The sequence below is a fragment of the Nelumbo nucifera genome, chromosome 1 (genome assembly GCF_055504915.1).
Source record: "Nelumbo nucifera cultivar China Antique chromosome 1, China Antique-T2T, whole genome shotgun sequence".
Classification (NCBI taxonomy): Eukaryota; Viridiplantae; Streptophyta; class Magnoliopsida; order Proteales; family Nelumbonaceae; genus Nelumbo; species Nelumbo nucifera.
This window is the reverse complement of record NC_142649.1, coordinates 127,815,493-127,831,162: the sequence shown is the minus strand read 5'-3', so window position 1 is coordinate 127,831,162 and position 15,670 is coordinate 127,815,493. Positions and strand designations below refer to the sequence as shown.

The window sequence follows — 15,670 nt, the reverse complement described above, 5'->3', positions numbered from 1 at the left end:
CATAGTAGGTTGTATCAAAGCACAATCCTTGCTATTTTCATGAAAACCCCTCTTTGGTCTCAAATCTCAAGTTTATACATTTTTTACAAATAAAATATCAAAAACTAAAATAAAAATGTTAATATATATATCAAATATAATATATATTTATAGCTGACATGTCATGGTCTGATCCATTCCACTTGGACGATCGAATGAAATTTATATAGATTTTTATTAATTTCTATTAGTTATTACCAATTAGTTCCTAAATTTAATAAAAATTCAAATTTAATATTAAAATTGTATTAAATTTTCTTAATTTTATTACATATTACTAAAACTTTGTTATGTTTTAAATGGAATTTAAATTAATTTTAGATTAATAAAATTTAATGTAAAATTAAATGGTATAATTTTGTTAATTATTAATCTTTATTATATACTATTATTTTTTGTTATTTTAAATGGAAATCATGTAGAATATTAATTTTATTAATAAAATCAATTTCACCAGATTGCCCTAATCAAGGATTTGAGACCGTTCATTTTATGTCAACGTGATACTGAATTGATACATTCTAAATTCGGATACTGAATTATTTTGATACCAAAATAGCACTAGACCCTGAGTACAACGTACTAATCGTCTAATCGGAATTTTCCCGAAGATATACCTGAATTCTGCATATACCCTCAAATAAAAAATATTTTTCTAAATAACCTTACACTTCCTGGCCTCTTGCATGCATCATGCAATCTTCCTTCATGCCAAGTGTAAAAGGATAAGGTAGATTTTTTCATGAGATTTATAAAAGGGATAGCAGGGCCTAGAATTTGGACGGTCTGGATTAATCGTTTTTGTCTCATTGTCGTCTTAATCCAGTATAGCCTCTCTTCTCCGTCAAGTGGTCTCCAATTCTAAGACACAGTGCAACCCTCCAGGCTCCAGCACACAAGAAGGAAACAAAACCTATAGAAAGTTATCAAATCAAAACACTGTGTATCTCTACATGGGAATCATGGAATCAATCAACCCCTGCTCTCCATGATTACTCTCACATCTCTTCACACGTTGCTTCATGTCTGCTTTCCCACCTTGCACTCTCCCTTTTCTTAAGTATGGCGGTGGTAGAGCTCCATGATCGCCTCTTCACCATCCTAAGCTTAGTTTTGTTTGATTCACAGTTTGGGACTCTTTCGTGGGAAATCCAGAAACAAAAATGGAAAACCAGAGTCAAGTCGGCGCTACAGGGAATCCCAGCACCAACCAACCTGCTGTGCGGGGTAGCTCTTCCAGTGGCACCCTCGGCCGTCACCTAGCTCGTCGGCTGGTCCAAATCGGCATCCATGACGTGTTCTCTGTGCCGGGTGACTTCAACCTGACGCTGCTCGACCACCTCGTCGCTGAACCGGAGCTCAGCCTCATCGGCTGCTGCAACGAGCTCAACGCTGGATACGCTGCAGATGGATACGCCCGTGCCAAGGGAGTTGGTGCTTGCGTCGTCACCTTCACTGTTGGTGGGCTCAGCGTCCTCAACGCCGTTGCCGGTGCTTACAGTGAGAACCTCCCTGTTATTTGCATCGTTGGTGGGCCCAATTCCAACGATTATGGTACGAACCGCATTCTACACCATACGATCGGATTGCCGGATTTCAGCCAGGAGATTCGGTGCTTTCAGACGGTCACATGTCATCAGGCAAATTACTGTTCCACCCGCCATGGATTACAGAACTGTCATTACTTGATTTTATTAAAGTTTTCTAAGTTGCTATAATTAATAATGTTAGTTAATTTATAATTTTGTTAAGAAGACTACCCACGTTGGTTTATGTAGGATCCTAGTGGGTAGTGATTTTCTTCTTTTATATATATATTTTGAAAATTCTTTGAAATTGAAGAAATGGTTTGTTTGTTTGTTTGTTTATTTAATGTTGTTGTTATGGCGATGGTTATGTCTGGAACAGGCAGTGGTGAATAACTTGGAGGATGCACACGAGCAGATCGACACCGCAATTTCGACTGCTTTGAAGGAAAGTAAGCCGGTTTACATTAGCATCAGCTGCAATTTGCCAGCAATTCCTCACCCGACGTTTGCTAGGGAGCCTGTTCCTTTCTTTCTCGCACCATGGTATGGTTCCCCCTCTCTAGATTTCTTCTTTTCTTTCCCAATTCTGCAATTCACGTTTCCTGTGAGATGAACTGAACGGGGTGTTAGATAAAGTGAAGCCCCCTCTAATGAGTTCAACTTGTTTGACGTTTTGTATGGTACAAGTGTGTTGGTTAACCTTTGTTCAAGAACCAAAAACTAGATCACTTCTCCTTTAAATTGAATAGTGACTTCATAAACCCCAAATTTCATGGGTGTTTTACTATTTTTTCCTCTAAATAACTCTTGTTACTTTGCCCTGAAATATTAATTGTTTCAGAAGATGACATAGTTTGACTAGTTGGGAAGATCAATCATGCCAATTTTTTCGGCCCTTTTACACTAAAATAAATGAAGCCTGAGTGAAAACACTTTATGTTCCTGTCTCCTTAATTACCTGTCCTCAATATGTTAGATCAACTAAGGAATGATATTTGCGAACCTAAAAAGTTTTTCCTGTGATGGTGCTGCTATTTTCATCCAATCAAGAATATGTTGTGGCTAACAAGTAAGATTCATAGACGCCATTCTCTGGCCTAAACTTCAATACAATATTAAATGCTCTTCCTTTCTTGGAACCATAAGCTTTTTTATTCTCAATAAATAGATGAAGTGAGGTCATTGATTTTCATGATGATCGAACCTACTTGAGTGCAGGACGAGCAATCAAATGGGGTTGGAAGCAGCAGTCGAGGCAACAGCTGATTTTCTGAATAAAGCTGTGAAGCCTGTCATTGTGGGTGGACCCAAGCTAAGGGTGTCCAAGGCACAAAAAGCCTTTGTGGAGCTAGCTGATGCATGTGGGTATGCTATTGCAGTTATGCCATCAGGCAAGGGGTTGGTGCCAGAGCACCACCCACACTTCATTGGAACATACTGGGGTGCTATCAGCACTGGCTTCTGCAGTGAGATAGTGGAGTCTGCTGATGCCTATATTTTTGTTGGCCCCATATTCAATGACTACAGCTCCGTGGGCTACTCTTTGCTGATCAAGAAGGAGAAAGCAGTAGTAGTTCAGCCCAATCGTGTAACTATTGGTAATGGACCTTCCTTTGGTTGGGTTTTCATGGCTGAATTCTTGACTGGACTGGCCAAGAAGCTGAAGAAAAATACCACAGCAATGGAGAATTACCACCGGATCTTTGTTCCTCCAGGCATGCCTGTCAAGCACAATCAAGATGAACCTCTGAGAGTTAACATACTCTTCAAATACATTCAGGCAAGTCACAAAGACAATCTAAAATTTTATCCCATTCCCCTTGTTGATTAAGTGAGAGTATGGTTAACTCTGTCTTTTAGAGTGTTATTAAGATCTAAATAGCATTATCATGCATGTGGCATATATTCAAAGAACAGATGTTACCATTTTTTGCTGGGGACCCTTTTGTGGGTTTCGTAGTATAAAAAGAATGGATAATTGATGACTTACGCCGTCTCACTGTTTGTTCTGAAACATTTTTCTTGTACCGCCATTTGAAATATATACGTTTATCTGAGGAGCCCAAATCATTAAACAGAATATGCTGAGTGGAGACACTGCAGTTATTGCTGATACAGGGGACTCGTGGTTCAACTGCCAGAAGCTCCATCTTCCAGAAAATTGCGGGTAACGCATGGGGATATCTAAATGTTTCTGCCCATTTTTCATCCAGAAATTAAATATAATAGCAACTTTTATGCAGATATGAATTCCAAATGCAGTATGGATCCATTGGTTGGTCAGTGGGTGCAACACTTGGGTATGCCCAGGCTGCTCAAGACAAGCGTGTGATTGCTTGCATTGGTGATGGAAGTTTCCAGGTTTGTCACTGTGCCCATTTTATGTCATAACATGATCCTTCCATGCTGGATCTAGATAAGATAGATTTATATGTAGATCTAACAGGTTTAGTGCCTTGTGGACCTAATCAATTCTCTGTCTCTGATTCTTCAGGTAACAGCTCAGGATATTTCAACAATGATCCGTTGTGGTCAAAGGAGCATTATATTCCTCATCAACAATGGAGGATATACAATAGAAGTGGAGATTCATGATGGCCCCTACAATGTAATCAAGAACTGGGACTACACTGGGCTTGTGGATGCAATCCATGATGGTGAAGGAAAATGTTGGACTGCCAAGGTGAGCATGAAAAGAGAAATGTTGAGCATCTATTTTATTTCTCTTACCAAAATGCATGAAACAGAAATGATGTGGTCCATACCTCATCTATGAACATCTTTCAGTTGCTATAGCTAAGAAACTGGATTGACTTGATACCAAATTGATCAGTTTGAGTGTTTTTTTTTTGGTTGACCTGGTTTCTCTGCTATGCCAACAATAATGCATAATTGCTTGTTTTATCATTAACCATTCCCACTACTTAGAAGTAGATTTGTGGATTTGATAATTGAAATCCAGGTCCGGACAGAGGATGAGCTGACAGAGGCGATTTCAACAGCTACAGGAGCCAAACAAGATTCCTTGTGTTTCATTGAAATCCTTGTGCACAAGGACGATACTAGCAAGGAGCTTTTGGAGTGGGGTACCCGAGTTAGTTCTGCAAACAGCCGACCTCCCAATCCCCAGTGAGTACACTGAAAGCTGGTTGTCCTTTTTCCTCTTGTGGGTGGGTTGGGGAGGTAGAGATGACAGAGTAATAATGCTAAGAGTAAGTATATATTGTAAAATACATAATCACGTACGTGTCTTTAGAATGAGATGTAAGTGGTTTTATTGTCATGGCGCTTTGTTTGTTGTAACCAGACGAAGTTTATTATCAAAATAACAACCGTTAGTGATCATCGGCTTTCTAGATTTTCACTAAACACACCTTTCTTGCATTCTCTTGTAGTCTTGTGGGGTTCAGATCGGAACGTCAAGTCGCATCCTGAAAGCCTTTCTAAATGGGCACTAGGAGAATTTGTTTAAGCCCGAGCTCAAGTCCGGTCCGACCATTGAGTCTACATCTTGAGCTTGAGCCTAGCCCTCATATAAAATCTAAAGCAAGAAGATTTTTTATTTATTTATTTATTTAACAACAAAACTAGCGGAGGGGCAGGGGCCATCACTCGATTATTTTAGTTAGCCTAAATAAAAATATAAAATTGTGAACTTTATAATTTTAATTAGTCTATACAGTGTAGAGGAATTGAATGGGGGTATAAAAGCTGCTTACCAAATCGTTAGAGAGAAGGCAATTTCTTGGAAGTAGACCTGTTCATGGGCCGGGCTGGGTTTTGACTCTTTATTAACAGAAAAATGTTAGGCCCAAGTTTGAGCCCGGCCCGATCAACGGGCCTATAACTTGGGCTCAAGCCCGGTTTTGATAAAAAGTCCGAAGTTCAAGTTCAAACCCGGAGCCCGACCTAATAAAAGAAATTCAAAATTTTCCCTATTCAAATAGACATTATCTATTTTAATTCAGATGTTTTTTTTTCCCTATTTAAATGAACAATGGCTTACAAGTGAATCAACAATTTTCTCAAATCAAAAAATTAGACATCACATAGGGTTTTTATTTAGGTTTAATTATAGGTTGGGCCGGGTTTATTTAGGTTTAACTATAGGTCGGGTCGGGTATGGGCCGGGCTATTTTGGCAAAGTCCAAGCCTGGTTCGAATTTTATGCGGGCTGGGCTTTTTGGTCCGAGGTTAATCCTGTTTAGGGATTGGGTCGGGCCGGGCCGGACCGTCGGGCCACTCGGCCCATGAACAGGTCTACTTGGAAGATGCATTAGGAAAGAGGAAACATAAGGTTTCAACTTGTAATGGTGATGGCAGAATAAGGAAAGATAAAAATGATTATATCATCAGTCTAATAGTTGGATGCAAATTTTGTATAATATATGAAATTTAATTGGACACCATGCTTACTTCATTTCAAATGCATGCATGTATACTTAGCAATACAGGAGAAAAAAGACATTCGATACACTGTAAAATCCATGTATAGGCTTCTCCCTTGTCTTGTTACATGAAAACATATTAACTCATTACACTGTTTTAGGCAACATAAATGGGATGTATCATAAAAGTATAAAAGGTTATTAAATGTTACAGTAACCAAGAAATTAGTTATTGTTTATTTCTCTTCCCCTCACTCTTCTTTTGTTGTTCCTCTTATATGTTTTTTCACCTGTATCAATTGTTAAAGAACACCAAAATCAAGATGACAATCTTGCAAAAATGAATGGGAATCTTAAACAAAAAGAGGGGCAAAAAAGAAAAAAAAAACTTGTAGATCACACTCAACTGAATTCTCATAAGAAAGATGTTTTTTGACTACAATTTATGTACATATATCAAATTTGAAGTTGAACTTTTGAATGGTTCATAACTCAACTTTGTAAGACCCTCTCTCATCAATCTTATAATAAACCTAAAGTCATCTCAATTCCCCTTGGTTTTGGTTTTGCTATTGTGAATTACAGAAGCAAGCTAACCTTTAAACCCTCCAATGGTTTTGCGGCTTTTGCCCTACTGCTGCAAATCACATCAGCTAGATAAATCCTCAACCTCCTGCCCTTATTCCCCTACCTTTCCTGCTAAAGGCATAGCACTTCTAGGCATTGAACAACCCACTATTTTACCCTTCCTTTGGCTATTACTCCCAAGGTAAAAAAGTGATTATCATTTTACCTACCTGTCTTTATGTATTATTTTATACATGTTACATGAAATATTTATTACAATCTACAATATCTCAGCTCTCAAGAAGGAAAATACATAGGGGGAGAAATACTTCTATCAGTCATGTCCCTGTAATTAAAGTTTGTAGGGAAGCAAATGATGGTTTCTTTAGTCTATGAAGTTTGCATCTTCAATGTCTGTGATATTCCTATTTAATTCTCTCAACTGCACTCTTTGAGGTAGACTGTTGAGATTCATTAATTGAAACGTTGGGATCCTCATTAAATTTCCATTCCTCTCCATTGACAATAAATGATAATTCAACACAATACTCATCACCAACTCGACTAAACACCCATTCAGGTTCAAGGTTTAATTCTGCCAACAACTTATTTAACAAACTTGTAAAGCAAATAGGTATCACAATATGATTGATTTTATCCATCACCATAGGCAAAACCCATTTACCTTAGCAGAAGACATGCAACAATTTTATAACTATCAATTGCACCTACAAAACTTTCATTGGTTAAGTGGTCACTTGTGCCCTCGTAATGCTTTTAACTCAGGGTGAAGTTGGTAACATCATCTGATTCAATTAAGTTAATTCTTTGGATGGTAATCATAATCCTATTTAACATTATCTTGGGCTTGCACTTGGACTTTCTTGGATATTCACACTGAGGCCTTGGATTCCATTTTTCTAAACACAACTCATCCCTCCCAACCTGATATATAGTTTTGAAGATTCATTAGCACTAGTACCAATGGACATAGGACACTAATGTGGTGCAATCCCATTTTGAAGCCAAGCACATGAATCTAATACCAAGTATAGGAATGGAATGACTAGAAATTATCACATGATATGGGAATCCTAAGAATGTGAATAAACTTAAATGAGGATTCATTAGCACTTATAGAGAGATCATGATTTCATCTTATGCAGAACTTGGACAATGTTTGCTATAACAATTTCTTTTGGGTTACACAACCATAATTGTTGATATGGCTAAATAAGATTAGTTCATTAGACTTTTAGCTCAAATATATTAGATACAAATGTTATTATCTTATTGGATTAGAACAAGCAAATAATGGTTGTTATTATGTGGCTAGATCTACAACTATAACTTATTTAAAGGTTTACTTTCTAGAGGATTGCTATTTTACCATTAGTTAAGTTTAGCAAAGTGATTATTTTTTTATCATTTTACTAAAATTGCAAGGGTTTTTTTCCCTTTCAGAGAAAATAGAAGTCTTAGTGGTAGAAAAACCCATGTTGTTTTGCTTATGTATTGGGTGTTGTTGGAGGTGTTGTGGTGATCATTGCAAACTTAGATCTTGTCGTATTGGTTCAAGAGGGAAGGGATGTTGCAGTTAAGTATATCCAATTCAAGCGTTGGGGAGTATGGGGTTGGGGCTTGAGCCCTCTTTGGGGTTTAGGGTGGAGGGTACAAAGGCGGCAGAGAAACCTGTCATGAGAAGGTTCTTGAATATAGATATTGTATTGTACATGATAGGTTTAAAAGGAAACCTATATTGATTTTGTAGAGGAATTTTAACCAAGAAAATTATAAATACTTGTGGAAGAGGGTACAAGAACCTGCAAGATGGATTTTAATTCTACTTTATAACTATTCTAGACAACCCCAACAATGCCATTAGGGTTGTTCATAAGACTAATTAAACCACCAACCCAACTCGACTTAATCTGTGTTGGTCAATTTTCAATTATCTTTAGTCATTCCAAGTTGGCCTCTCTTAAGAGTTACACAATGCGTATTGAAAATTATTGATTCCAAATTTTTTTTTTTATCATTTTTTGTCTGACATGCAAATCATTGATCCCTATTTTCTAAACATAATATAGTCATATCTAATAAATCTCCTTCGTATTTGTATGTGTAACAACTCAAAGTGAAATTATAATATATTAGGTAAATAAAACAATATAACAATAAAGCAAACATGAGATAAAAGACATGAACATTCAACCCAAGGAAAAATAATATAACAATAAAACAAATTTCCATGAGAATAAATTAAACACCCACATCTATTCCACAATCTATTAAGTGCATGGTTTGATACTGCGGGTGACATGGGAAAGATAAAGCACATTAGAATAACTGTAGGAGGACAAGCATCAATTCAGAACTAGAGTACTTTTAAGAGCACATATAGTATTTTAATATGAAAACAAATTTCAAGGAATTAATACAATTGGTTCAAAAGATGTTCCCTTTATGTGCATGACAGCTATAAATATTGTATAGAACATAAGATGCAAGAAAAAGAAAACAAACCTAAAGTTTTTGACTAATTAAGCTTTTGGGAACTCCCCACTCTCTCCCAAATTTCTTTCCTCAATTTATTCTTCATCGTTTTTTGTCTGACATGCAAATTATTTATCTTTGTTTTCTTTAGAGAATCTTGTAAAATACGCAACACATAAACAAATATAAACCATTTACGAGAAGTTGTATGGACCAATAGAACAATAGTAAAAGCATGTCTTTATTTATTTGGAATTTGTTTCACAAAGAATGAGTATGTATTGCATGCCCAACATTCCTTAGTCAAATAAGCTGAAACACAACCACTTAACCCTTTTTTCTTTTACATTCATTTTACATGTGTTAATTTGATCATCCAATTGATAATAGAGAATCCACTTGAATTTATGTCGCCTTATCTTCATTGGTTTCTCTCAGTTGTTTAGCAGGATATGATATCATCATATGGTTTTCCACCACCAAGAAATGGGTTGAATTTAAGATGGGTTGTTGGCTCACTTGCCTAGGGGTACTATACAATCTAACTACAAAATAGTGACTCTACTAGATCCTATGACCATGATTATAATGTAGTCAGATTCTCATGGAGCATTTTAACATAAGAACAATTGGATAAAAGTAACTCAAAATAAGAACCAAAACTTATAATTAATTATATTCAGCACTATAAATGAAAATAAAAAAGTTGAGATTTTATTCCTTGATAAACTTATATCGGTTTAAACAATACATCAATGCAGTTTTGATTCAATAACAATACATAAATTGAAGTCACAGTGTATGATCCAAATAGGAAACCAAGAAATTCATTAAAGAAAAGAAAAAAATGAATAAGATGTATAAGAAAAAGAGCACCTTTGAAATTGCAAAATTAGGAGAGGAAACTTTGTATAAAAAATGAATTAATTTCTTAGGATCCTTTGTGTGTGTATGTGAGAGAGAGAGATGCATTATGCACTCTATAGAGGGAATTGATTAACCAAAGGAGTAAAGAGTTGTGGATTGCAAGACTGAAAGGCAATTTCACCTTTTGTCCTGTTTTCTTTTGTTGCTTCAATTTGTTCCAAAGCATACTTGGTTTTATAAATTAATTAATCTTTTTTGTCGTAAAAAGCCCTAAAATTATTATAGTTTGATATCAAAATGTCTCAATTTGATAAATAAGTAGGTGTATTGCCAAAAATTAAAATTACAAATTAGAAATATAGGTGTCAATTAAATAATAAAGTCTTATCAGCTGGTAGGTCTAGTAGACTCACTTAACTACTCCACGTGGTAGGTATACCTCATCTTCTAGGTACCTCTAATTAAAGATGACCAAGCTAGCACTTCTACTTCACAATTAGACCTGTTCATGGGCTCGGGCTGGGCTTTTGCTCTTCATTAACAGAAATTTTTCAGGCTCGAGCCCAAGCCCAACCCGACTAATGGGCCTACAACTTGGGCCTGAGCCCAGTCCTCATAAAAAGCTCGAAGTCCGACTTGGGAGTTTGAGCATCGGTGTCTAAGTTCGCCATTTCCTGGGAGTTTGAGAGTGAGAATGAAAATTGAGACAGTGAGAAGATAGAAGATGAAAACGGTGTCCTCCGAAGATAAAGAGAGAGAGTTCTCACCATCAGAGAGAGATGACCTAGTTCTGATGGCACCGGCCGCTAGTGCCTGAGTTTGTAGAGTGAAAATGGTGCGTATGGGTTCATCGGTTCTGAGAGTAAGAGTGAGAAACTGAGAATGAGAAGAAAAGTGAGAAGATAGAAGATGAAAATGGTGTCGGCTGGAGAGAGAGAGAGAGAGATGACCTAGTTCTGGTGGCACCGGCCACCGATGCCTGAGTTTGCAGAGTGAAAATGGTGAATCAATACTCAGAACAAGTAGTTTCTTATCCTTCCAGCATGGATCAAGGGGTTCAATCTTACATTTACTAATATCAATAACTTCTTGTCCAAACTCGAAATCATCAATGATTGCATTAACTTAGTCCATGTATGTTTCATATTCAAAAGTATGAACCACAACAATCTTGATTGAGGATTTAAGGCCTCGAGGGAAAGTTCGGAGAAAAGCATGGAATCATTCACTAGTTTGGAACTGAATTTTGAATTCACATTGATCTACACCCCACAGAGGGTGCCCCACAAACACCCCACAGCACACCCCAACCGTGTATTGGGAGCATTTCCCACTGACAACTTTGGGAAATGTTCCCAATGCACGCTGAGATGTGCATGTGAGGTGTTTGCGGGGGCGTAGATGTGATCTCTTGAATTTTGAGTTGAAAATCTTTTGGTGCTTTGAGACCATGTTCATGAGTTCACAAATGTGTCACTTCAACTTTCTAACTCTATTGTCTCCACAAACTCTCACTATGTATTCCTTCCCACTCCATCACACCATCAAAGTTAGCTCCTCATTTGACAATGATAACATTACCATTAATGTGTTTGTTATTCTTCCTCTCTTCGTTCAGGGTTTCAGATTCTCAAAATGCCAACACTTTAGCTACTAGTAGCTCTTTTCAGTTCTCGAATTTTCAACCATTGAGTTAATGTTGGGGCTAATGCTCTCAATAAGAGATTCAACACCCAAACCTCTTGATTTTCAATGGAGGATGGAGATAGAGGAAAATAATATGCAAGTCAATGTCTCCCATTTTCACTTTTTAATTACTTTAAGGGGCATCCTTTTTCAAGATTTTGAGAGGGGGGAAGTTGGTCAAGGGGATTTTGATCATTGACCAAGAATTCCATTTTCTTGTTTCAGATTTATGTGGGGACCAAGGAAAGCTTATTTTCCTGGAATGATACCCATCTCCTAGGTGGGTAAATAACTTTCCAACCTAGGGGAAAGTTGCCAACACATGAATGGGACAAAAATGCCCTTGTTAACAATGGATTTTTATGGCTAAAATGGCCATTACCTTATTTACATGGGAAATAAAAGAACATGGGTAAATGCACGTACTGGGCCGGGTAAGTGCATTTACCCAAATAAATAACTTATCGAAAAGCGAATGGGGCCTAAAGGTAATATTGTTTAGGAAAATACTATTTCTTTTCTGCTCACCTATCAACATTATTTTGTAAATGACACTCATTTTGTCAATTTAGAAAACTTCATTATGTTTTTTTTTTTTGCAAAATGTCCATAATATTACAAGTAAATCATGAAAAAAGCGTAGGTATTAGGGGTATCTTTTGTTTAATTTTGTTTTTATTTTTTACTTGGTTTGGCCCAACCTAGTCCATTTATTGTTAAGTTTGGATATGATTTTAGGCATGTAGGCTTAGGCTCAAGCCCAAATCAACTTTTTCTCTAGGCTGGGATTGGACTATCTCAAAAAGGCTTTACCATAATATTTTATAGGGTAAATTATAAAGACTCCCTATACTATGGGGTCAATGATAAATACCCCATGAACTTTCACTTTGCATCTTTGCGACAAGGGAGAAACCCTATCGCCATTAGAAACCCTATTCAAGTACCCCCTGTTCTCTCTTCTTCTTAGTCACCAAAAGGAGTTTTCTTTACCAGCTTCCTACATCTTTTTCATCTCAGTCACCGTCCTTTGCACAACAATGTAGTTTTTTTACTAGAGTTTATGTGCTTTGACCTTCATCGGACTGCCAACTTCCTTTGCACGATGATGGACTTCTTGTAGTTCATGCCAAGTGATGATCGTTGTCTTCTTAGTTGGATTACCAGTGACATTTTAGGATGTGAAAAGCTTTACCTTGGTAGGTAATCAATGACTTAAATCTTTATTAGTTGTAATTAACTATTTTTTGCATGATGCACATGCGTACTGCCATCTGTTGCCTCGTAGATTTGATGGCTCAAAGCCCTACCCTCACCAGTGATGAGAAATCTGATAGTTGGGGCTATGATTAATGTCCTACTGTCACTTGCGACCATGTAATTAATAAGTGTCAGTCTATCTATTCATATTTATTTTTCACTTTTAATTGGTATTTCTCAGTATTTTTTTATACTACTAAGTTCTTTCTTTCATCATTTCTTTATATTACATCCTACATATATGGACTTCTTGGTTTGATCTTGCTATCTAGCATAACCATCCTTTTGTCTTTTACTCTTCTAGTATTGTATTCCTCTCACTCCCTTGTTATTTGGGTTCTTCCTCTCATTCACTTCTTGCTTTCATGTTTTATTACCCTTATTACTATTGTTCAATGCTCTATCATGTTGTTGTCATTGTACTATAATCTTTTATTCCATTGTAATATAAATGATATTAGATCTGCATGTTATTAGATAAAAAATAACAAAATACCATTAACATGGTATTTGCTTTTTGATATTTACATAATCCTTTTGTGTTTATTTTTTTCAGTTAATTTTGTTTCATGTACTAATACTTCATTAAACGAAAAAAATGCTTATAGAAAAACATGTTTTCTTACAAATATTAATTATAATGACTTGCATAACTTCCACGTTTTTCCTTCAATTGCATTAAGGAAACCAACAAGCATAACTTCCCTACAAGCATTAATTACAAGGACAGAACTGATAGAAGTACTTCTCAAGAGTTGATACATTGTAGATTGTAGTAAATTTTACATGTAACATGTACAAGTGCATCCATGTGTATGGTTTTTGCCATTCACTGGGGCTTTAGTGTGCAATTGTTCCTACAATAAAATTTGTGGTTGTGCATGTTGTATCTCACCTTGGTTAGACAAATGATTAGGGCAATCTCTTTAGTTAATTTTTATTTTCTTGTTTGTGTGCTCCTCTTCCTCTCCATATAGGATTAGGAATGGGTTTGCTAATGCATTACATGTGGGAGATTTCATGAATCTTACGAGTAATAGCTTAGGCAACAACTAGAGCTTAAAGAATGATAGGTGTTCTTCAACCAATCACCAAGTATTTTTAAACTTGGATTGCCTTTAGTTATCACTACTCATTCCAAAGGGCCAAGAGTAGTCCCTTTGGTAGCCTATTGAAGAAAGGGTCTCCCCAATACCACTTTTTTCATGGGTTTAGGGATCAACAAATTGCTTTGCCAATATTCTAACCAGGCAAGGAGTGAATAGGGAGGAATTATTTTGTGAGAAACTGAGCCCTAAACTTTTGCTTTTTATCAGACTTTTAAACTATATAAAAGTCAGACCGGGCTTTTTTGACAAATCCTGAGCCTGATCCATTGGGCTACCCGACCCATGAATTGGTCTATTCACAATAACATTGCCAGTCAAGTGCCATGGAAGAAGTTTTGGAGTCTTAACATCATGAGCCCTAAACTTTTGCTTTTTATCTGGCATATGTTACAAGATGTTCTTCCAATTAGAACTAGACTAGTAAGGCTTTGCGGCAATATTGACACCTTATGCCCATTTTGTGAGCAATTAGAGGAGACCAAGGAGCATCTATTCCTACATTGTCCAACTACTCACTTAGTGTGGTTTGGATTGGACCTCACATTCAGGCCTGACTCCTATCCTCATCAAAGTGTTAATGAATGGATTTCTCGACATTAGGATTCCAATGACAACCACCTCCCTCTATGCACCAAATTCTTCGTTATAATGTGGCACATATAGCTTGCCTGTAATGTTCTCATTTTTCAAAATCAAGTCTCCACAAATCTCACACCCAATGGATAAGCTGCTTCCCAAATCTATGCTCCTCAAGCATCTCATGCTGCTGCTATGACTCAGATTCAAAAATCTTATTGGAGCAATTTCATATAATGCTCCAAAGGAGCTGGTATTGTGATTTGGGATGTAAATGGTGTTTTTCTCTTTACTCATGCTATTCCCTTGGAAGCTTCTTTGGCTTTGCTTACTACAACATCAAATTTTCCATTTCTCTTAGTTTAACCTCCCTAAGTTTTGAAGGTGATGAGAAATCTGTTATTCATCTCTTGTTGGAGGATTCATCTACACCTTCATGGAGTATCCACACTCTCATTATGAATTGCAAGAGATATCTTCTTCACCTTCCCTCTTACTCAGTTACTTTTGTTCCTCAATCTTGTAATCAAGTTGCACATTGTCTTGCCAAGCATGCTCTTTCCTGTTCTTCCTTTGTAACTTGGTCTTTACCTCTTGGCTTCCTGATTCCTATTCTGGAATCTAATGTAACTAAGTAATTTGTTGAATGGATTTGCTTAAGGGTGTTTAAAAAAAAAAGTAGTCTCACTTAATAATTGGTTTGGTTATGTATCTACTAAGGCATCTAAGATATAGTTTGCACATTTCTTTATCAGGTCAGGACCAATACCTGGCCCAAACCAAAAATAGAGTGATGAAATAAGACCCAACTGAACCTAACCTGAAAAAAATAAGAGTTGAATTAGGATCAAGGGTTCAATAATCAACAAGTAAACCAAGCTCACTTAGTTTATTATGATTGCCCACTATCCAAGGTTCAAAATTTTGATACGATATGCCCTGTATCGAGCGTATCGTATAATATCGAGCACTTCATGATACATCTATTTACAGGTTTTTCGGGAATCAACCTATGTTTAATGCAAAAGTAGTTAAAAATAGGCTTAAAAACAAAATTTTGAAAAAAAAAACTAAAAAGGTATAAAAGCGTGCCATTTTAAGTTTCGATACATAGGGGCGTGTTGAAATTTTGAACCTTGCCACTATCTACCAA

General features: G+C 36.6%; 1 protein-coding gene across 1 annotated transcript; it reads left to right on the top strand.

Moving 5' to 3' along the window:
• The first annotated feature begins 822 nt into the window (after positions 1-822).
• Positions 823-4,913, top strand: LOC104613083 (pyruvate decarboxylase 1-like). The gene is made up of 7 exons (XM_010280774.3): positions 823-1,679; positions 1,948-2,111; positions 2,787-3,348; positions 3,647-3,735; positions 3,812-3,929; positions 4,063-4,251; positions 4,531-4,913. The coding sequence occupies exons 1-7, from the start codon at positions 1,203-1,205 to the stop codon at positions 4,699-4,701; spliced, it is 1,770 nt and encodes a 589-aa protein (XP_010279076.1). The 5' UTR covers positions 823-1,202; the 3' UTR covers positions 4,702-4,913.
• The last annotated feature ends 10,757 nt before the right edge of the window (positions 4,914-15,670 follow it).

What these genes read in the sequence shown, in the direction of transcription:
- LOC104613083 (XM_010280774.3), top strand. Translation starts at nt 1,203, where the DNA reads ATGGAAAACCAGAGTCAAGTCGGCGCTACAGGGAATCCCAGCACCAAC. An exon ending in CCTTTCTTTCTCGCACCATG is followed by an intron (nt 2,112 to 2,786) that starts GTATGGTTCCCC and finishes ACTTGAGTGCAG; the next exon opens with GACGAGCAATCAAATGGGGT. An exon ending in TACTCTTCAAATACATTCAG is followed by an intron (nt 3,349 to 3,646) that starts GCAAGTCACAAA and finishes ATCATTAAACAG; the next exon opens with AATATGCTGAGTGGAGACAC.